Here is a 22,386-nt window from a genome sequence, read left to right as displayed (position 1 = left end):
ACCCCCATACAAATGGGCAGGTAGAGTCCGCCAACAGAGTTATGCTAGGGGGTCTGAAGAGAAGACTCGAGAAAGCTAAAGGGACCTAGGCGGAAGAGGTTCCTAGAGGTTCCTAGAATAGTGTGGGCTTACCACACCACGCCTCAGTCCACCACTGGAGAGACACCTTTCAACTTGGTGTACGAGTCGGACGCGATGATCCTAGTAGAGATTCAGGAGAGCTCGCCACGCTTTCAGAGCTTCGTGGCTGAAAAGTCTAATGAAGAGAGAAGGGTGAACCTGGATCTACTAGATGAGGTAAGAGAGGAGGCGAGGATCAAAGCTGATGCATTAAAGAGAAGGGTGGAGCATAAGCACAGTTCCAAGTTAAAGCCCCGACAGTTCCAAGTCGCTGACCTGGTAATGCGGAAGGCTCACCCATATCAGTTGGAGAACAAGCTGTCCCCCAAGTGGACTGGCCCCTTTAGGGTGACGGAAGTCCTGGGAAACGGGGCGTATAGGCTTGAAACCTTGGAGGGAGGCCCCATTCCTCGCACTTGGAATGCAACCAACCTTAAGTTTTATTTCAGTTGAAAACTCTTGCATTGTATACAGTTTAAGGGGACACTCTTTTTCCCTTACAAAGGATTTTTAACGAGGTCACCCAATAAAATTTACATTTTCAAGTATTCCTGAGTTTTTTGTACAATGCAGGGGAGAACTTCGTCGCTCTTGTGTTTAGACATCTCGAGAGGGAGTGGCGGCCTCCTTCGGGGCACCTCCTCCATGAGTGTGGGCGCCAAGCACGGACAGTGCGGTTCAGTAAGAAACGAACTCGTTGCCTTGATGTTTAGACACCTCGAGGAAGAACGGCAATGCCTTATGGTACGCCTCTCCTCGAGTGTGGGCATCAAGCGTGACTAGCAAAATTCGACTGGTGATGAACTGGTCCCCTTGGTGTTTAGACACCTCGAGAGGGAGTGGAAGTATCCTTCGGGACGCCTCCTCCTCGAGTGTGGGCACCAAGAGCACCCGTCGTCTTGGTATTTAGACACCTCGTGGGGCGTGGCAGCTCCCTTTGGGACGCCTCCTCCTCGAGCGTGGGCACCAAGTGCACCGGTCGTCTAAGTGTTTAGACACCTCGAGAGGAAGCGACAGTCTCCTTCGGAATGCCTCCTCCTCGAGCGTGGGCACCAAGTACGAACAGTAGGTTTCGACTAGTTAATTCCTCCTTCGCCTCTGAGCAAAGATGAGGCCAAAGATGCGCCTCGAGGGTAACCCCTCAAGACCGCAAAGTACAAGTAAGTGTCAAGCAAAGAAGTTCCTTGTCCAAAGCAAGAGGTGGAGGCAAGGGCATGCATGCTCACTTCCTTCACAAGTCATTAAGCAAGTTAAAGGAAGAGGGCGAGGAGGCGTGCTACCTAAAGTTCAAAGTCTTTAAGAATCTCAAGAACGTCGTATGAAGTTAGCATCAGAGCGCTGTTAGTAAAAGCGGCAAGTAAAGACACAAGCAGAGATAAGTAGAGCATCTAAATTAAGGTGCAAGTTACATTCAGGATTATAAATGTTCTTAACAGTACAATTGTGAAGCCTAAGGTCTAAGCAGTGTCCTTCTGAGGACGCCTGAGCACAATCTGTCCATCGACGATGTGGTTCGCCGTAGCAAAAGGCGAAGTGTCCATCTCAGGATGTTTGCAAACAACCTGAGCTAGGGCATCTTCAAACCCGAGGGCGTAGGCATCAGTAGCATCATCGAGGAGTTCTGCCTTGGCCTTCTCGAAGTCCTCAACTTGTGCAGTCATCTCCTCCTTGGCTTTCACGAGGGCCTCAGTCTTCTCTGTAAGCTCCTCCTTGGTCTTCTCAAGGGTTTCAACTTGCTCAGTAAGTTCCTCCTTGATTTTCTCGAGGGCCTCAGTTTTCTCAGTGAGCTCAGCTTCCACCTTACCCAGATGCATCTCCCGATCAACAGAGCGCTCCTCGAGGTTGGCCATTTTGGCTTTGTTGGCCGCAGCTTCTTCTTTGAGTCCCACCACCTCAGCACGTAGTGGCACCACTTTGCTAAGCAAGGTGGTGTACTTTTGGCCTTTGTCGTGAAGCCTCTTGTTGGCCTTCAGCTCAGCCTTTCGAAGAACGCCCAACTCCTGGGTCAGTGTGGTTTCCCGAATGAAGAAGCGTTTAGCTAGGTTGGCCGTTGCTCTTTCACCCGCGCCAGTTCATCTGCCAAGGCTTGTTGCTCCTTGGTCTTCATTTCAGCCTCGTGGGAAGAAGAGTTGGAACGAGCAAAGAATTCCCCAAGGCTGAGAGTCATGCTCTCTTGCAATGCCTCGTCAGTAGAGCTCCCCATGGCCCCTTTTTGGTAAACTTTCAGCATTTGCTGAAGGACCAAGGGAACCTCAGGGGCAGGGGCAGGAGCTGGCTCAGAAACACTCTCGACCCCATCCTCAAGTGCAAGAAGGTTTGGAGGAGAGGAGGCACTATGAGGGTTGTCCCTGAGTGAGGTAGGGCGCTTGGCAGAAGAAGAGGAGTGAGAGGTGGCTACCATTGTGGTTTTCCGCCTCTTGAAGGCAGTGCCCTCCATGGTGTCCTCATCATCATCTGAAACGATGAGCACCACCCCTTTGTTTTTCTCTAGGGGGCCTGGAGGTGGAGAAGCCCAGACTGTTGCCAGAGGAACTGCAACAATAGGAACTGGAAAAGTGGGAGCAGGAGTCGATTGTGGCGAAGCAACGGTAGGGGTGGTTTGATTGGAAGGTGGGAGAGGAGCAGTCTAGGAGGCAGGTGAGGCAGGACGTGCCGAGGCACCTGCCCTAGCAGTTGTTTTATCACGAACAGACAAGACCTCAGCCAGCCTCCCCCGCTTCTCTGTGTTCAGCACCATGCCTACACCAAAGAAGAAGAGATAAGAACCAAGTAAACAATAAGAATCAGAAAATCGGTACAAGTATAAGTTAACAGATACAGAAGAGCCATAAATAGAGTGGAGTATAAGGAAGAACAAGAGAAGATTCCTATACCAATGTAACTAGCAAGCCCAGTGGGCTTATATTCGTTTTTGATAAGTTCTGCAGTGTTGAAGATCACCCCCAGGTTGGCCAAAACTTGGCATGCCCACGATCAGCTGAGGAGAGCTCATCCAAGGTCTTGGCCTTCTTGAGCTTAAGCTTTCCCACCCAGAATAGTGGAAATCCATCAAGGGTAGTGCGGTCGTGCTCAGAACAGCACACCCTGAAGAATTTCCCTTTAAATCCTTTATAGGACTGCTGGAATAGGGTAAGGATGACTCTCTCAGTCATCCCGCTAAAGCTAACCCAGAGGTTCTTCCCAGGGTTTTTGGCTTCAAAGAAATGTAGGAAGACGACTATAGAAGGGGCATGGCCAAAGAAGTTGCAGAGGATGGAGAAAGCCCTAATGAAGGCCCAGCTGTTGGGATGCAGCTGGGCAGGGGCGACATTTATCTCAGTTAAAAGCTCCCTCTCAAAGCTATTGAAAGGGAGGCGCTGCCTAATGCGCTTGAAGATGGTTTGGTAGAAGAAAAAGAATGGGTCCCTGTCGTTGGCACGATCATCTACGCAAACAGGTTCACCCTCTACACAAGGGCGGACGGAGATGTAAGTGTCACACTCCCTCCCGAACGCTCTACCTTTGAAGTCGGGTTCACTATCCAAGTGCGCCCTCCAATCAGCAAGAGAGGTGAGGAAGGAGGTTTCAGCGAGGAGGTCGTCGGAAGCCCAAGGGGTACAGGGGGGCCTATAGTTGATGCTAGGAGGAGGAGGGTTGGTAGTGACTTTTGTTCGCGCCATGGTGAAAGAAAGCTAAGAAAAACAAGGAAAGGAATAAACAAATGTTCAACAAGGGAAATACTATGGTATGAAACTAAAAAGCTCAAAAAACCCTATTCTCGTGAAAAACCCAGAAACAGGGAACGAAGAAGATGCAGAAGAAGATTCGAAACATGGAAATATAAATAGACCCATGCAGTTATTTTTAAATCAGAAATGAAGAGCAGTCAATGGAGAAAAATCATACCTTTGATGATTGATGAGCAAAAGTTTCGGTTTTTTGTGGAGGAAGAAATCAAAGAGCTCGAGGAAGAAGATGAAGAGTGTAAGAAAGGTTCAAGTGATGGAATAGTGCATGAAGCGCGCGTTTTTGAAAGGTTTAACGTAAACTTGAGAAGCGCAAGTGACGTTAACTCACAGTCGCATGATTGAGCCACATGTTCGTTGATTACAACATGAACAGGAAGGCGTCACTTCAATGCACTGTGCACGTCCTATCACGAGAAGCCACGTAGGTCGGTAGGGTGAGGCCATAGTCTTTTCGCATAACAAGTTGACAGCTCGAGACTGGGGGGCTTGTGTACCGTCCGGTCCTCAGGCGTTGACCGGCCTCGGGCGTTGACCAAAGTCAACATAATGGGACCTCGAAGGTGGGACACCTAGAAAGTATAGTAGCACAGGAAGGAGTCTCCTTAGGCTCACGGGTAAGGGCGGTCGTGGAGGGGGCGACACCGAGGTAGGGCGTGGAGGCCTCGGGCCTCGGCACCTCAACAGTGAAGATGGACAAGGAAAGGTGGTTTTCAAGCCACACCCCAGTTACCAGTAGGGAGAGGCCCAGATCACGAGGGACCCGTGCATGGGGTGTAGGGACGCGATAGTACGCACCACCAATAGAGAGCCACTAGGACAGAGACGACCCGCAAGGGTCACGTCCCAGAGGATAATTTGCATGCATGGCACGTGAGTAAGGCAGGGAACTCCCAGGGTGGATGACTCAGAGATTGAGTGCATGAGTTGGCATCCAAGCAGTCATCCCGCGCCAGCTGCACTTCGGCAAGGTCGTCTTACACACTAGATGACCCTAAGTCTGGGCGTTAGTGTCGCTAAGACTCGCCTACAAAATGCTTAAGTCACAGTTAAACAGAAGGGCAATGACACTAAAGGTATATAAGGTTGACAACAGACATAACCAGGTACGTTTTGACATTTCTACAAAACACTCTACGCTTTCATTAGTGCAAGTTACGCATTTTTGAGAGAGAAACAGAGTGAGAGAGAACACACAGTAATCTCAGAGTTAGAGTTTGGTGTTAGTTGCCCAAGATACTGACTTGACCGTCGGAGTGCAAACGGCCACGAGGGCGCCCTTTGTTTCTCTGTTTTCAGGTGATTCAATCGGAGGAAGGGAACGTGGGAGCGAAGGGTTCTTGGAAGCGAAGTCAACAGAAACGCACAAAGAGGTTAGGTCAACCGCCAGGAACAGTACCATACAATTTATAGACAAGATAACATGTGTATATATATTGAATGATAAATATTTTCTTTTATTTTAATAAAAAATTAAGTTTCTTATACGAACTGTTCCTGTCGGTTGACTTGGATCACCTTCGTGCGTAGCTACGAAGTACGTTTCTAGGACTCCTTCGCTCTCATTCCAACTTCACATCCCGCCGCTATGAATACCTAAAACAGATAGACAAATGGGCGCCCTCGCGGCTGTTTGCACTCCGACGCTCAAGTCAGTTGTGGCAGAAAACACCGTAACACTTCCCGTCGCAGAACACCACCAGCTCAGTGCTCAGAGAAGTGCGTAACTGAATTCAATCTCCCTGAGTTCACTTGTGTGTAAAATGTGAAAACGTACCTCATTCTGTTTAGCGCGAAGCTTTATATACCTTTGCCCGTGTTTCTGCCACGTGTCTACCTCTGACTTTAAGCTTATCTGTGGGTGCAGCTTCGCGACACTGTAACCCAAACTTAGGGGAATCCCAGTGTGCAAGGTGACTCTCCCGAAGTGCATCCCGCGCGGGGGTGACTGCATGGGTGTCAACTCATGCGCCCATGCTCTGAGTCATGCGCCCTGGGAGTTCTCTGCCTTCCTCACGTGCCATGCATGCAGATCACCCTCTGAGACATGACCCTCTCATGGGTCGTTTCTGTACCGGTGGTTCTCCAACGGTAGTGCGTACTGTCGCGTCCCTACACCTCATGCACGGATCCCTCACGAGTTGGGCTTCTTCCTTCTGGTATTGGAGGTGTGGCTTGAAAACCACCTTTCTTTATCTATTATTACTGTTTGGGGTACCGGGGCCCGAGGCCTCCACGCCCCTACCGTGCCTCCTACTGTGTCGCCTCCTCCACAGTCACTCCTACCCGTGGGTATCATGAGGGGACGCCCTTCTGGCATAAGCACATTCCTGGTGCTAAACCCGAACGACACCCGAGGCCGATCAACACCCGAGGTCGGGGACTTTAACAATAACTTCCTCACTTGCTTCATAGTACCTATGATGGGTTCCTTACATTGATTTCACCATGTTGACTTTGATCAACGTGGACCGGTCGGTGTCACTCAATTTCATAAACCATCTTTTATAAGTCAATAAAATTAACTCACATTACTAATTAAATAAAACGAATAAAACAAGACGGACACGAAATAAATTAATACTAGGCGGGCTAATACACATTCTCTCCCCTATTCAACACCAATTTAATAAAAAGAAGATATTTTGGCCTTGTGTAAGAGAAAAAAAAGTATAGAGAATGAGACATGAATAATCATTTTTAAAATGTACATGTATAGTAATTAATATGGGCATCTTCTTGAATTAAAAAAAAAAAAAGAAACAAAGATAGCGTGCATTAACTTTACTCAAGTCAAAATCATGTGTCCAATTTCACCTTCGCTTTTAATATCCTTAATTTTTGTTTCTTTGCTCCCTCATTCAAAACAGTAGCGACAATTCCCAGACCTTTTCCTTCTTTTCTGCTGACAAACCCAAACCCCTTAAAAGTAAAACAGTGGTTAGTCACTTCTACCAATGCTTTATTTTTAAGTTAATCGCATCATTTATTCGATATTCCGAGGAAAGTCTCTCGAGGAGATTCAGTGTAAGTCACTCATGATTATTTTAATTTAATAAAATCTTAAAATTATGACTTTCGCAATTTATTTTATATTATTCATTGTTACTATTTAATGAACTAAACTCTAACTTAAAATGGTAACACTAATTCATATTCATCTTCAATGTTTCCAGATATATACCCTTTTAAATTAAAACGGTGACAGAAACATTATAAAGATAAATTTGAAATTTTTTTATTTTTTAGTAAAAATTATCAACTTTTTCAGTAACATGCAATAATAATCATTCTAAACTCACTCGCAATTTCGGGATTTCATAAAATGAGCAAATAAGTAAGCAAAAGCAACCCACATAACATGAAACTCTACTAGTCTTAAATAATATCAAATAAAATCTCCAAACATACATCAAAGTTTTACCACGTCTAGAGTTTGATGGCATTATCAAGAAAAAAAAATCAAACATTTATGTTTTTCTCAAACTTATACATAGCTTATGACAGCTTGCATGCGAACAGGAAGTCAAAGCATTCAATCAGCAGAAATCCTACATGTTACCTGCGAATACGTAACACACAGATGAGTATAAGGCCTTGTACGAACAAAAAAAAAACATTCTTAAAGATTATATTAGAATCAAAACTTACATCATGTACGCTTCCTGCCCCATCAAAAACGTCCTCAGAATGGGATCCACTGGAAGGCCCCTTTTTTCATAGATTGGATCATAAAGGGAGTTGAACATAACCCTATAGGGTAGTCAACAACATGCTAGCCTTATTATAATTCAAAATATAAAAAGTCATGCATTAAATAAATTCATTAATTAATTAAGATCACTCTACCTTGGTGGCTGAGAGTTTCCATTGCTTTGAGTAATTGGATTAAGCAAGCTACCCACATGAAACTCAGTTGATTTTTTACTGTCGTCTGACACAGTCATTTTCATCTATATATGTACAAAAACAGTATATCATGAACAAAAGTTATAACATGAAGCATGAGGGATCGATCAATAGGTGATTGTCACCAAAAGCAGTATATAGATATATCATTTCGTAATGAATACCTTTACATTCCTTGATGATGGCTCTCCCATTTCACGTTGGCTGGGAATTGGATAAATATTGCCCCTGGGTCCATGCTGCTCACATAAAAATAGAAAAAAGAAAGAAACAATTTTAGAGAGAGTCTGACACAACTGCGTACAATGATATTAAATACTGGTATAAGCTTCATCAAAGAATAATGCTATTCTTCTTATATACTTCATTTACTACATGTTTATTTTAATTTTTCTTTTATCTTTTTAAATCACATAACCTATTTCATTCTACACTGTATATCCTTTTGATGTTATGCACAAATATGTGGTTAAAATTGCATGATCCTCTTCATTGTAGCTAAAAGCATCTTCTTACTTGGCTTGAAAAAAGGTGTAACCATACCCTTCTAGTGTTTAAGGACAGAGATTCATTGGAGGATCTTCCACTTCTACCACATGAGAAGCTGCTTAATCCTCCTAACTGCATCATCTCCGGGATTGCCCTTTAATTTTGAGTATACAGTGAACATTGATCACTTCTGAATTAGCTTCAATACATAGATAGATACACAGATATTGATAATATAAAAGTTATTATTGAAGCAAGAAAATGAAGAATAAGTTGAATTACTCTAGGCCAGTGCAAAGTTGAGAATGTGGTTTCTGCAAATTGGTCCACTGACTCCTTCCATTTGCAACTACAAGTTGCTTCTGAATGACAAACAGTTAATTTAAATGTGAAAGATAATCTTTTAAGTGAATGATAGTATAATTCTTTTTACAACATGGGTAATTTATTTAATTTTTTTACAATGTATCATCGCCGTACTCGAAGAAAAGAAGATCAGATAGCCGGAAATTGTCGTGGTAGGCACATCGTCGGGTTTCCAGAAAGCTTAATTGAAGTTGTTGGAGGTTTACGTATAAAACTGAAGACCTAGGCAGGGGGTATTTTATGTTCACTGTCATAGGAGGTTGAGAGAGGCAGCACTAGCCATTAGGTGTGGAGGTTGCGGAAAGGCACTCTCCAAGTACCATTCAACCTGGTGGGAGGACCTAATGGTGTTATGGTGGTGTGAAATTGTTGTTTAGTGTTTTGAAACAGTCCAGCATTACAATAGTAGTAGAATGGGGCTGTTTTTATGATATATCTTTTTATCCCCTGTTTTGGGATACCTCGTGGAGGTCCTAAAAAGCAGAGTTTTGTAAAGGGTTGGGATACCCCTTTTGTATCTCATTAATTTAATTTAATTTTTTGCTGATAAAAAAAAAACATGGATAATTTGTTTATATTTTCTTTCAACATAAAAAATGAATTTCAATGCAAGATAAAAAATATTTGGACAGAAACTTGGCTTGCCATTTTAAAAGATCGTTTTTTCTTAAGAATAGAATTTTGAGAAGAAGAAAAAAGTCTAAAGTTAAAGTACGTTTTTGCATTTAAAAATGTTGTAATGATTCATACTTGTGAACTTGATTCCTGAATTGAAGAGAGTTTAAGACTTGAAGAAGAGTCTCCATGCAGCTGTGGTGTATAGTTTGATGTTGGATGGTAGTTACCATTGCCGAAACTAGTTACAGTGCTTTCAGCAGTTGGTGAAGCAATTGGAAAGTGACTTCCATAGTTTGTTCCCGTTTCCAAATTCCCAAGCCTGAATTTAATTTCAATACTAAGTTCATTAAATTTAATCACGAATATGAGAAAACATTATGATCTGTAGATGATTTTGTCAGATAATAAAATTGATATGGCAACCCTTTAAAAAATGTAAATTTTGGTTAAAGAAGCTATGTATATATAACTTACTGATGGAAGAGTTCAGGGTGAAGAGTGTTTTGAGAGACATGAAACAAACTCTCTTGGGCTTGCAAATCTCTCTCTAATTCTCCCTGCTTGTTTTGATCAAAAGGAATGTAAATTATTAAACTAATAACTTGCGTCTGCATAATAAGAGTTTGTATATGTTGGAAAATACTCACAACAAAAGAAGGAAAAATCTGGGGCATTGCTACTGACAAAGATCTTTCTTGTTGGTGTAGAGCATTATTATTAACAAAGGGGTCCCCAAGATCAAATTCAAGCATAGGTCGCGACCTACAATTCATTTTTATAAATTATAGTTAGTCCCAAAACTAGAAATCCTAGTTTATCATAACAGATATGTCTTTTTGGAGTGGAAAAATCTAATTCAACCTTACAGTGATGTGACCATTCTGAAAAATTCACCAAATAGGTTCAAGAATGAATTATGAGTTTGGTAAGTTTTATTATTTCTAGTCAATATAACATTTATACTTATACTTGTATTTCTAAGGATTGTGAATACCTTTTGGTTGATGATACAGGAAGGTGAGCAGCATTTGAGACAATTTCATCAAAATCAAAACCAGTAGTTCCACCATTGGAGGTTGACATTCCAGGCTTTTGTACTTGATCCATCCGCAGCTACTACCAAAGTAAAACATTTTAAGATTTTATTTCATGTGTATGCATATTAATGAATTGAACTAACTAAATTTTACGTGAAATTAGTAAACAAATTTAAAGTATTCAATCTCGCATTTTAACCATTTGATATTTTTTTATTATATATTTTTTCATATAAATTAAAAATCTATCTTTGTATTTTATCCAGTGACACAATTATTTGTATTTTAAATACTGTTATATACGAAAAGAAATACTTTAAATACTGTTATATATTCTTTATATATATACTCATCCAATTGTTGTTAATCAAATACATACATGCATATAAGTTTCTTGGTTTGACATCATGAGCTGAAACGGCTGAAAAATCCTAAAACATCTTCATGCAAAAATCATTATATGAAACAAATTTAGGATTTGAACTTTTGTCATAATTGTCACAAGAAGAATTCATCAAATAATTCAATCTGGTTAAGTATCAACAAATCAAATCATTGGTCCGAAAATCAACGACTTATTAGCTGCAGTGGTATTAGACTCAATCTCCATAAATAATGTTTCAAATTAATTGAAGTATTGAAAAAAAAATCAAAGTTGAGAGGATTACATGTTAAAGATAACCAGAAAAAATCATTTAGTAAAAATTAATTTTAAAATCACATGGTATAAGAAAATTAATCTCATTAGAATTAATAAAAGAGTCAATATATTTATGCAAAATTTGGGTGAACCAACAATAGTTACTTACATCAACGCAAATAAAATTAATTTTCAACATAATGAATGAAGAAATTAATAGGACAAAAAGAAAATACTTCTCAGCCAACATTCAAAGAGAAAGATGAAAGTTTAGATTACCTTATTGGAGAAATCTTTTAATTGAGGGAGAAAGTTTCGTACCTGCATGAATTAAAATATATATAAATCAGTTTGAGGAAGAATATGAAATTAAGCATTTATATGGATAAAAAAATGTCATGCAATTGTTGAATTAGATAGGAAGTGTTCTTAAAATTGGTAGCTGCTAGTTACTAGCTAGCTTGTTACTGCTGGAGAAACTAAAACTAAGGAAAAGATTAAGACTAAATTATTCATCAACCAAAACTATAGCAAAGAGAGAGATGAAGTAAGAACCTTGTGTGCGAAAAATGATACTACTTCTTTTACTCACTGTGCTTTGATGTCAATCTTGTATAAATATAAGAAACAACAAGGACATGGACATATTAAACTATTAAGGAAAGTGATAAAAATAAATTAATGTAGTTTAGTCACATTTTTTTGTTAAATGTAAATATGAAAATATAAAAAGGAAATTAAAAAAAACTAGTAAAACAGTCATCTATTACCATCTTCGGGTGTTATTAAATTAATTTGAGTTTAAATATTCAATATAATTATCTATTACCATTTTCAGGCTATTAAATTAATTTGAGTTTGAATATTCAATATAATTCTTGGATTTTTCAAAACCAAAAACATAAAATTATTTGACAGACACGTAGGTATTCCTGAGTAAGTCAGCAGTATACATAGTAAGAATGTTTGTATTAAGTATGCATGTATTGGATGAGACATTAAAAGAATTAATATTTGACAATAAATTGATAACATATGGCTTCATTTTAGGGACATTTAAAAAAACTGTCAAATGTTTTTATTTTTCATATTCACTCAGTAGGTTATAATAGAAAAATTAACTGCATGGTTTATAACTTCCTTGTATTTCTCTATAAAAAAAACTTTTTGTGTATTTGCTACTAAGGTAAGGTGTGGGTCAATTGACATTTGACTTTTCTAGAGTGATAGGAGTTGATAAAATACACTTGTAATCATTAGTTATAAAGTTAATGGTTAAAATTATAATTAATTATATAACTTAATATATATATTTAATTGTATAACAGTTTTTAATTTTTATTTTTTTTAAAGTGCACCTTACTTTTTAAAGTTCCTTATCCGATTTAAAAAGGATAAATCTGATCAGTTTTATATCCTAATTATTAATTTTTTTTACAAATAATTAATGTTAGGACATATTGTTTTAAAATATAAATGTACATTTTGCTTTTTTTTCTTTACTTATTATTTTCCATTTAGGTGTACCAACATTCCTAATTTGCAAAATAATTATATAGGGCTTATATTGTAAACAAATGATGTGTTCAAAGTCAAATCACTATTTCAAAGTGGGATTTGGGTTGAACATGATTCAACAAATTGTATATACCACTGAAAAGTCAAAAGTTGAAAGTTGAACTTGTTTTTTTTTATATAAAAAAAGGGTGGTGATATTTTAACGCTTCATTCAATAAAATACATACACTTTAATAAATTATGATTTTAATTATATTTATTTTATTTTTTAATTTAAAATATTATTACATTATTTTAATTATTTGTCAAATTTGTGTGATTTACTGTTTGTTTGAGTGTCAAGATAAACTTTTTCATAAAAAAAATGTAGAGGATTGACAGGATATTCTTCCTTCCTTAATATAAGTCATGTTATTTTTCTTAAAAAAAATTCAAAATGGAATGCTAATATTTTCACACCCGTCAAATGAAAAACATCAATTTGATAATTTAAAATAATAATATTTTAACAATATTTATTTTATTTTTAATTTAAAATTTTAATAAAGAAATTTTCCTCTTTCGTGTACATAATTTTTTTGTCTAATTTTATTTTGAAGAAATAACATGCGTTGTTGAATGATAAGTTAAAATCACTTCCTTTTTTGTTTTACCGGAACGTACACTCTCATTTTCACTATTCTTTCTCCTTTTATGTTCGACTAAAATTTTTGTAAAACTTATTTCTTAAATTAGGTGAATTCTAATTCAATTAATTTTGTTTTAATTCTTCCATTTTTTCTTAATATGCATTGTGTTTTTTGTACACATAGGACTTTTATTTTTTTATCATTACATGATTGATTTCACATATAAATTTATAGTATAATAATATTATATAAAAATATTTAAAAAAATGCAAATAATTAAAAAAAAATATTTATAACGCTTGCATGTGTTTGCGTTAGTATTATTAAAGTGGGTCTATTTTTTTTTTAAAGAAGGTAAAAGTAATATTTTCATATCTAAAACATTATTCTCATCCCCCAAATCATAATAGATATGTGTAGAAACAGTCTTCTTAACTTTCACTTAAAAAAATAATAATTATCTTTTGTATATGCTACTTTTTCATGTATATCCTTTCCTTTCACCACTGTTTTTTTTTAAACATAAAAAATATGTATAATATAAAGTTAAACAAATTAGAAAAGTTAGAATGGAAGAAGAAATCAAAATCACAAAAAAACAAAATAAAAAAATGGATAATTAATTTTCTATCATAAAATAATACAAAACTGAGAAAAAAATTGTACATAATAATAATAAAAAAAAACTTCTCCTTGTCAATTATATGTAAATAATAATAAAATATTTATTAAGATAATCGGTTGTCGATTATAGTAATAAATTTTTTATTATTAGTTACATTTTAAATTATAAAATGAGTAACGTATTTAATAATTATATTAGTGATATATATTTTATATTACATAAAATAATTAATTAAAATAATAATAGTAAAAAAATATATTAATTAAATAAATATTTAATATATTATTAATGTACTCTTATATATAAAAATAAATCATTAAAATAAAAATATTATAATAAAAATATATTAATTTAATATTTTATAAATGGTTATATTTTATATTTTAATAAGATAAATAACTTAAATAAACATATTTTAATAAGAAATAAAATAAAATAATCCTTTAAATTTAATACTTTTTAAATTTATTTATTTTATATATTTTTATTTTAAAATATTAAATTTTTTATTTATTAAAATTTTATAATTTTTTTAATTTGAAATTTATTTAAACTTTAATTTACATTTTAAAATTTATTTCTTACATCAAATTATTTTCTAATATATATTGAAAAATTATTCAATCAAATTAATTACAAAGTTTTTATTTAATTCTTTTAAATTTTTTATTTAAACTTTTTTATTTTCACTTTTATTTTTTTGCTTTCCAATGGGTTGGTTTTTTCCCAAGTTAATGTAAATTTTCTACGAATTTTCTAAAAATTAAAAATAAAAAACAGAAATGAGTAAATCGCCAATGTACACTTTCTGAATACTAAAATCGTGAACCACACGTATACGTTTTAAAAAAAAAAAAACAAATTCGTATATGTGATATATATCCTATATACGTTTTTTTAATTTTTTAACATATAATAATATATAAAATTATAAAAAAATTATAAATCTAAAATCGTATATGAAATATATGTTTTTAATTTTTTAATATATAATAATTTTATTATATGTTTTTTAATATTTAAAATTTAAAAAAATAGAAAATTAGATAAATTTAATATACTATTTATAACTTTTTTTTTGTATATATAATTAAAGAAAATTATTTTTTTAACTCAATAAGTTTTATAAAATATTTTTTTATTATATATAACTAAGGACTGAATTTTTAGAAAATATTTTTTTATAATATAAAAAAGATATAATTTTTTGTTTTCTAATACTTTAAATTATTTTGAATTCTTAATAAATCTTAAATAAGTAAAAAAAAATTAACCAAAAAGTTAAAACGGAAAACGTTAACAAAAAAGAACATGTTTAAAGAAAGCACAATCGTTATCCGTATCTGTATGTGTTTTTGTAAAGATAATTTTTGAAACCAAATCTTAGTTTGTTGAACGAAGGAAGAAGATAAAGTACATGTTACGACCTGACTATCAATATCCGGAAGATATTAATGTTTTGTTATAAAAAAATGAGTAACAATATGACGTGTCATGTTCAAAGTTACAATAGACAAAATTCAAAGTTTGATGTTCAAGAGCTACCCACTACCCAACTTAAATGAATGGTTGATACAAACCGACAGATGACTAAGGACACAACCAGCACTTCCCAAAAGGGTCAATCATATCAAGATACAAAGTCAGACTCCACCAAGCTTCGAGAAAGAATCAGCAAAAGAAGAAGAAGCTATAAACCAAAATATCGGAAGTTCTTCCTATTGGTCTTTTTAAATGATTACAAATATGTTATAAATAATTTGGTTCACTTTGGAGGTTCAAATAGCAAATATAGGCTAGAATAAGGTACCTTTAGCATAATAGGGGGTGTGGGTAGCATTTTAGCTTGTTCCTAGCCTATTTGAAGGCATTTTGACCTAGTTTCTAGAAGAACAAGCCTAGGATGCAGGATTGACTTAGTCAAATCCTAAGACTGCCCATTTTTTCCCTTTTTCCATCCTACCCCTTTAGCTTGTTCTCCAAGGCTCCTTCATCTATAAATAGGTGGCCTACTTAGTGTATTTGAAAAGTTGAATGAAATAGAGAAAAGTTACTCTGCACATTTTGTGTGAGATGCTAGTGAGACTTGTTCCTCTTAGTCTTTAGTCTTATCTTATGAGAATTTGAGAGCTCTCAAGTTGCGGCTTCCAACACTTATCTTGGAGTCATTTCATCATCCAAGTGACGTGTTCATCATCTCAAATCCATGCTCATAAGCTTCCTCAATCCTTCGTCTTTTCCTTCCATTGTCATTCTATTCTATTCATAAACATGTTCTTATTTTGCTTCCTTACGTCTATTCGATTTTTACATTTTGTTCTTGCTTTCCTTGTGTAATTTCGCACCATATCTTGTCATCATCTTCACCTTATAATTGTGTTTTCCTTTTCCCTTTGTGAAATGAACTTTCACATCTACTTAACCACTTGGTTAAGTTAATGTCCAATGGGAATTTTCCTTAGGTTTTCACTCTTAATTGCCTTAAAAATCTCAATCATAAATCTAAAGTGTCACCTAAATGAACAATCCTAAAATCAACTCACATCAATGGTGGTGTGATTGTGGAGAGTTTCAAGCTCTTCACCTTCTTGGTGCTCATGTTATCATCTTACAACTAACAACATTTTTTTATCCGTCGTGTATTTTGAAGGCTTACGAAGTTGAATTTTATTCAGTTTGAAATCAAGATTATTGGTCTACTTATATGAACTGAATTTCATCCCAAACCCCCACATGCACCGTAAGGAATCAGGCAGAACAACAATTAATCGTATACGTAATAAAATGGATGAACCACTTCCAAATAAACCAAACAAATGCTCTTACGGTAGGAATGAAGGCCACAATAGAACAAATTATTCGTATCACCAATAGTAGAATGTAAACTCCTTTATTATTTTATGCTTTCTATGTGTACTGGTAGGGTCCGCACGACTGAGACCATGACTCGGCACCCAGTCCAAGTCGATCGACACCACAAAGATCATTACGCCCAACTCCCTAATCTGGCCCAATAACAAAAGGTCCATGATAATCATATAAATAGGCATAAATTCCAAGAGTCAGGTACGTCATTACACAATACTTAGAGCACCGAGTGTTGAATAGCAAATTCTCACTTGAGTGTTCGAGTATCTTTTGGAGGTACCATCCGAACCTGGACTTTGCGGGGACCGAGACGCAGAATAGCGAAAGAAGAGTAAGGAGCCTGCTTTAAGAAGAAGGAAGAAAGAATTGATCGACCGATCAAGGAGTAGTTCGAATTCTTTTGGTTCCAACCTTATTCGAAAACACTATAAACTAGTTAACGTTTTATTTTAACTTTTCGGTTAAAGGTTTTAGTTTATTTTTAACATTTTGAATTTAGGGTTTTAACAATTTAGTTTTTTATCATATTGATTAAATTTACTTTAATCATTTTTTAAAATAATTAACTTATATTATTTTATATTATTAAAGAATTACATTATTAATTTTATTAAGAATTTAAAATAATTTTAATGTATTTAATTTTTTTAATTATATATAATAAAAAATTATTTTCTAAAAATTTAGTCATTCTTAAATTATATATAATAAAACAATATTTTATAAAAACTTATTCAGTTAAAAAAATATTTTATAAAAACCTATTTTTCTTTAATTATATATAACAAAATTATAAATACTAAATTAAAATTATCTAATTTCCTATTATTTTTAGTTTTTAATTTTAAATATTAAAAAGCATATATTCAAATTGATCCTGCCTGTTGACCGGAACGCTGGAGAATGCCTCGTCAAGGGATCGACGTGCGCACCGCTTCTCACCTCTGTTCCTTTCCGGGATCTGCTTCAAGAACCTGCAAAGAAACAACACGGCGCCGCTGCGGCCGATCGCACTCCGACGCTCAAGTCAGTGACGGTATCACCAAATACTAAGAACGAGAACCGTGCAAATCCTCTCTCACAATCAACTCTATCACTCGCAAGCGTAAAGTGTATGAACTGAACGTGCGTACCTCAGAAAGTTTGTTAAGAGCTCTTATATACCTGGTGGCTCTTAAAACTTAACTGGTGCCTCCAATCGCCGAAAAACGATGAGGACTTAAAACTTTTTAGAAAGCACGCGATATATCTTTTCTTGCCTTAAATCATGTACAAATGACAAGGTCTTTCTTCAAAACTTTTGAAAATAGCACACATGCAATCTGAAAACACCTTATACTTCGAAAACTCTTCTTTTATTGGGTGGCCTCATTAAAAACCCTCCTTAGGGAAAAAAGAGTGCCCCCTTCAACTGTTTTAGCAGAAACATCGTAATATAACATTGTGTTTGTCTTTACTTACAAAGCTCTTAACTATAGTACAACTTCAGGTGTGTGGCATTCCAGGTGCGAGGAATCGCCCCTCCCTCCAGCGTTTCTAAGCGGTAGGCTCCGTTCCCGAGCGCCTCGGTTATTCTGAACGGTCCAGTCCACTTGGGTGATAGTTTATTCTCCATCTCGTACTGGTGGGCCTTCCTCATCACCAGATCGCCTTCTCTAAACTGCCTTGGCATCACCATTGAGTTGTATCTTCGCTCGATCCTCCTCTTCACCGCCTCAGCCTTCAGCCTCGCCTCTTCCCTAACCTCATCCAGCAGATCCAGGTTCAGCCTTCTCTCTTCATTCGAGTCTTCCTCTACGAAGTTCTGGAATCTCGGCGAGCTTTCCTGGATCTCCACCGGAATCATGGCATCACACCCATAGACCAAGCTGAACGGGGTCTCGTGGGTTCCTGACTGCTCGGTGGTGTGGTACGCCCAGACTATACGGGGCACCTCCTCAGCTCAACAACACCCGATTAGCCGACTCCACCTGGCCATTCGTTTGAGGGTGCTCGACGGATGCAAACACTTGTTGAATTCCCACCCCTTCGCAAAGCTTCTTCAACAGGTGGCTTGCAAACTGCGTCCCATTATCTGACACCAGGCGCTTAGGCACTCCAAACCGGCACACGATGTTCTTCCATACAAAACCTTCGATCTTGTGTGCGGTGATCTGGGCCACTGGTTCTGCTTCAATCCACTTGGTGAAATACTCAATCGCCACCACCAAGTACTTCATTTGCCTGATCGCCAGCGGGAAAGGTCCCAGGATGTCGATTCCCCAAGTATGAAACGGCCAAGGGCTATAGATCGACTTCAACTCCTCGGGAGGTGCCTTATGCCAATCGGCGTGCTGCTGGCATTGTTTACAGCATTGGGCATATTTCTTGCAATCTTCTCTCATGGATGGCCAGTAGTAGCCTGCACGGAGAGTCCTCGCGGCCAGAGCCCGACCCCCGACGTGGCTTCCGCATATACCTTCGTGGAGCTCTGCCATAATTCTCGTGCACTTCTCGCCGTGTATACATTCTAGGAGCGGGTGAGTGAACCCAAACCTGTACAAATCGCCATCAATCAACGTAGACTTGCTGGAATTTTTCTTTACCTTCCTAGCTTCCGTCGGATCCAACGGGAGGAGGCCATCTGCCAGGCACCGTTTGTATTGCGTTATCCAAGTGTCTGGCTCATGGGCGGCGCAGACCTGCATCACGTCCACCTTCTCTCCTCGACATGCTCTAACTCTCGGCGATCCCAGGGTTTCCTGCGTCAAAGACTTATGGCTTCTCGCTGCTCTCTCCGTCGACTTGCTTATCTGAAGGACCAGGTGATCTGCTACAAATGCCCTTGGCGTTTTCAGAGTTTCTTGAATCACCGTCCTCTGCCTACCCCCCTTGCCTGAGCTGGCGAGCTTAGCAAGCAAGTCAGCTCGGGCATTCTGCTCCCTGGGCACATGTACTACTTCAAAGGAGGCAAAGGAACTCTTCAATTCCTGCACATACGCCAAGTAAGCCGCCATTTGTGGATCTTTAGCCTGGAACTCGCCTGTTACTTGGCCTGTGACTAGCAGCGAGTCACTCTTAGCCATCAGCACCCTAGCTCCCATCTCCTTGGCCAGCAAAATCCCGGCGATCAGCGCCTCATACTCTGCTTGATTGTTGCTGGCTTTAAAGGCAAACCTCAAAGATTGTTCAATCAGCACGCCGTTGGGCCCTTCCAAAATGACTCCAGCACCGCTACCCTGCTGGTTCGACGATCCATCCACCGAGAGTACCCAACGGAAATCGTCTCCTTCGACCCGCGCCGCCTCTGATGAGAGCTCGACCACGAAATCTGCAAAGATTTGCCCCTTGATCGGGCCTCGAGGCTCATATTTAATATCAAACTCTGACAACTCCATTGCCCACTTCACCATTCTTCCCGCAACGTCAGGTTTCTTCAAGACCTTCTGGATGGGCAGGTCGGTCATCACCAGTATTGTGAAACTGTGGAAGTAGTGGCGCAACCTCCTCGCCGAAAAAACCACAGCCAACGCAGCCTTCTCCAGGGCCTGATATCTCGTTTCTGGGCCCTGCAACACTTTGCTCAAAAAATAAATAGGCTTCTGAGCCTGATCTTGATCCTGGGCGAGAACCGCACTCACCGCCCTCTCAGTCACAGCGAAATACAACCTGAGAGGGATTCCCGCCAGCGGTTTGCACAGAACCGGCGGGCTCGCCAGATACTCCTTTAGTTTGACGAAAGCCTCCTCGCACTCTTTCGTCCAAACGAACTTGTTATTGCGTCGCAGACATTGAAAATAGGGATGCCCCTTTTCTCCGCTAGCTGACACGAAGCGAGATAGGGCTGCCATCCGACCTGTCAGCTGCTGGACTTCTTTCACCGTAGCCGGGCTCCTCATCGCCAAGATGGCGGCACACTTGTCTGGGTTAGCTTCTATCCCCCTTTCGGTCAAGAGAAAACCCAAAAACTTTCCAGCCTCCACGCCGAAAATGCATTTCTCCGGGTTGAGCTTTAACTTGAACTTGGCGATCGTCGTGAACAATTCTTCCAAGTCTGCAACGTGCTTGCTTTTCTCCTACGAGGTCACGACCATGTCATCGACGTAGGCTTGCACGTTCCTTCCCAGCATTGGTGCAAGTACTCGATCCATCAACCTCTGGTACGTGGCCCCCGCGTTCTTCAGCCCAAACGGCATCACCTTATAGCAGTAGCACGACCTCTCCGTCATGAAGGCTGTTTTTTTTTCATCCATGGGATGCATCTTGATCTGATTATAGCCCGAGAAGGCATCCAGGAAACTCAGCAGCTTGCACCCTGCAACACTATCAACCAGGGCATCAATGCTTGGTAAAGGATACGAATCCTTTGGGCAAGCTTTGTTCAGATCGGTGAAATCGACGCACATGCGCCATTTCCCGTTACTCTTCTTCACCAGCACGACATTTGCCAACCATTCAGGGTACTGGACTTCCCTGATGTGGCCTGCAGCGAGGAGTTTCTGAGTTTCGTCCCTGATCGCCTGCCTCCTCTCTTCATTGAATTTTTTTCTCCTTTGTCGCACTGGTCTCACCATGTTGTCCATCGCCAGATGATGGCACAAGAAGTCGGGATCGATCCCGGGCATGTCCGAAGCGGACCAAGCAAACGCGTCCAGATGCCGCTCAATCACCTTGGCGATCTGGTCCTGGAGATCGACCTCTAGAGATCTTCCGAGCTTGAAGATTTTCCCTCCGATCTCCTTCTCGAGCCACTGCTCAACAGGTTTGGGCCTGGATTCTCTGGCGATCACCGCCCTGGCGATTCCCTGTTCCCTTGCTTCCTCGGGGCGATTCCGCGCCTCTTCCTCCTCCAGGCCAGCATTCCTCTCCCCTAGCTCAGAGTCTACCATCTCTACATCCCTTCCGGCGGTCTCCTCTGTTACCGGCGGTCTGGGCTTCACACCGGGGGGTGGGGTGGTTGTTACATAACTCACTGATCTTTTGTTTTTCAGGCTATTCTCGTAGCACCTTTTTGCCTCTTTCTGATCAGACTTGATCGTGATCACCACCCCTTCCATGGACGACAACTTTACCTTCATGTGCCGAGTCGACGGAATGGCGCCTATCCTGTTAAGAGTGGGCCTTCCCAACAGGATGTTATATGCTGAAGGGGCGTTTACGATGAGGTACTTGATTTTCTCCGTCCTCGACCCAGCCTCATCTGTAAACGTGGTTCTCAGCTCAATGTACCCCCTGACCTCCACCTGGTCGCCAGCGAACCCATATAAGCACCCTCCATAGGGCCTTTGCTGGTCAAGGGGCAGTTCCAGCTGCGTGAAAGTCGGCCAGAACATCACGTCTGCCGAGCTTCCTTGGTCCACCAGAACTCTGTGGACCTTCCTCCCTGCTGTGACCAACGAAATAACTATGGGATCGTTGTCATGAGGCACAACGTCCCGAAGATCCTGCTTGGTGAACGTGATGTCCACCTCCGGCGAGTGATCTTCAAACATGTCCACTGTCATCACCGATCGCGCATACTTTTTCCTCTGCGATGCGGTGCATCCACCACCTGAGAAACCCCTGCAATGGTGTGGATCTCCCCGTGGATGGGCATCTCGTGTTGCTGGGCTTCTCCACCTACTGGCTGGGAACTCGACACTCCCCCCGTCCTTCTATCCAGCAGATAGTCATTTAGGAACCCGCTCTTAACCAGATCGTCGAGCTGATACCCCAAAGACAAACACGAGTCCAAGGTGTGGCCAAAACATTGGTGGAACTCGCACCAGGCGTCTGGCTTTGACCCTAGCACCTTGTCGCCTACCTTCTCAGGCGCCTTCAACCTAGCAGATATATTAGGGATAACGATCAGGTCCGCTAGTCC

The 22,386-nt window shown here is 39.1% G+C and overlaps 2 protein-coding genes across 2 annotated transcripts; one reads left to right on the top strand and one right to left on the bottom strand.

The window, feature by feature from the left end:
- Positions 1 to 195: 195 nt before the first annotated feature.
- Positions 196 to 573, top strand: LOC137815954 (uncharacterized). The gene has a single exon (XM_068619063.1). The coding sequence runs from the start codon at positions 196 to 198 to the stop codon at positions 571 to 573; it is 378 nt and encodes a 125-aa protein (XP_068475164.1).
- A 6,629-nt stretch (positions 574 to 7,202) lies between these two features.
- LOC137818982 (uncharacterized) lies at positions 7,203 to 11,223 on the bottom strand. Its single transcript, XM_068622662.1, has 11 exons — positions 11,184 to 11,223; positions 10,222 to 10,343; positions 9,875 to 9,989; positions 9,702 to 9,784; positions 9,360 to 9,546; positions 8,526 to 8,605; positions 8,298 to 8,397; positions 7,919 to 7,993; positions 7,695 to 7,798; positions 7,497 to 7,598; positions 7,203 to 7,407 (listed from the first exon to the last, which is right to left on the bottom strand). Exons 2-11 carry the CDS (start codon positions 10,332 to 10,334, stop codon positions 7,404 to 7,406), a joined length of 963 nt encoding a protein of 320 aa, XP_068478763.1. The 5' UTR covers positions 10,335 to 10,343; positions 11,184 to 11,223; the 3' UTR covers positions 7,203 to 7,403.
- Positions 11,224 to 22,386: the final 11,163 nt, after the last annotated feature.

The sequence above is a fragment of the Phaseolus vulgaris genome, chromosome 10, assembly GCF_000499845.2.
Source record: "Phaseolus vulgaris cultivar G19833 chromosome 10, P. vulgaris v2.0, whole genome shotgun sequence".
Lineage (NCBI taxonomy): Eukaryota > Viridiplantae > Streptophyta > Magnoliopsida > Fabales > Fabaceae > Phaseolus > Phaseolus vulgaris.
This window is presented reverse-complemented; position numbering and strand designations above follow the sequence as displayed.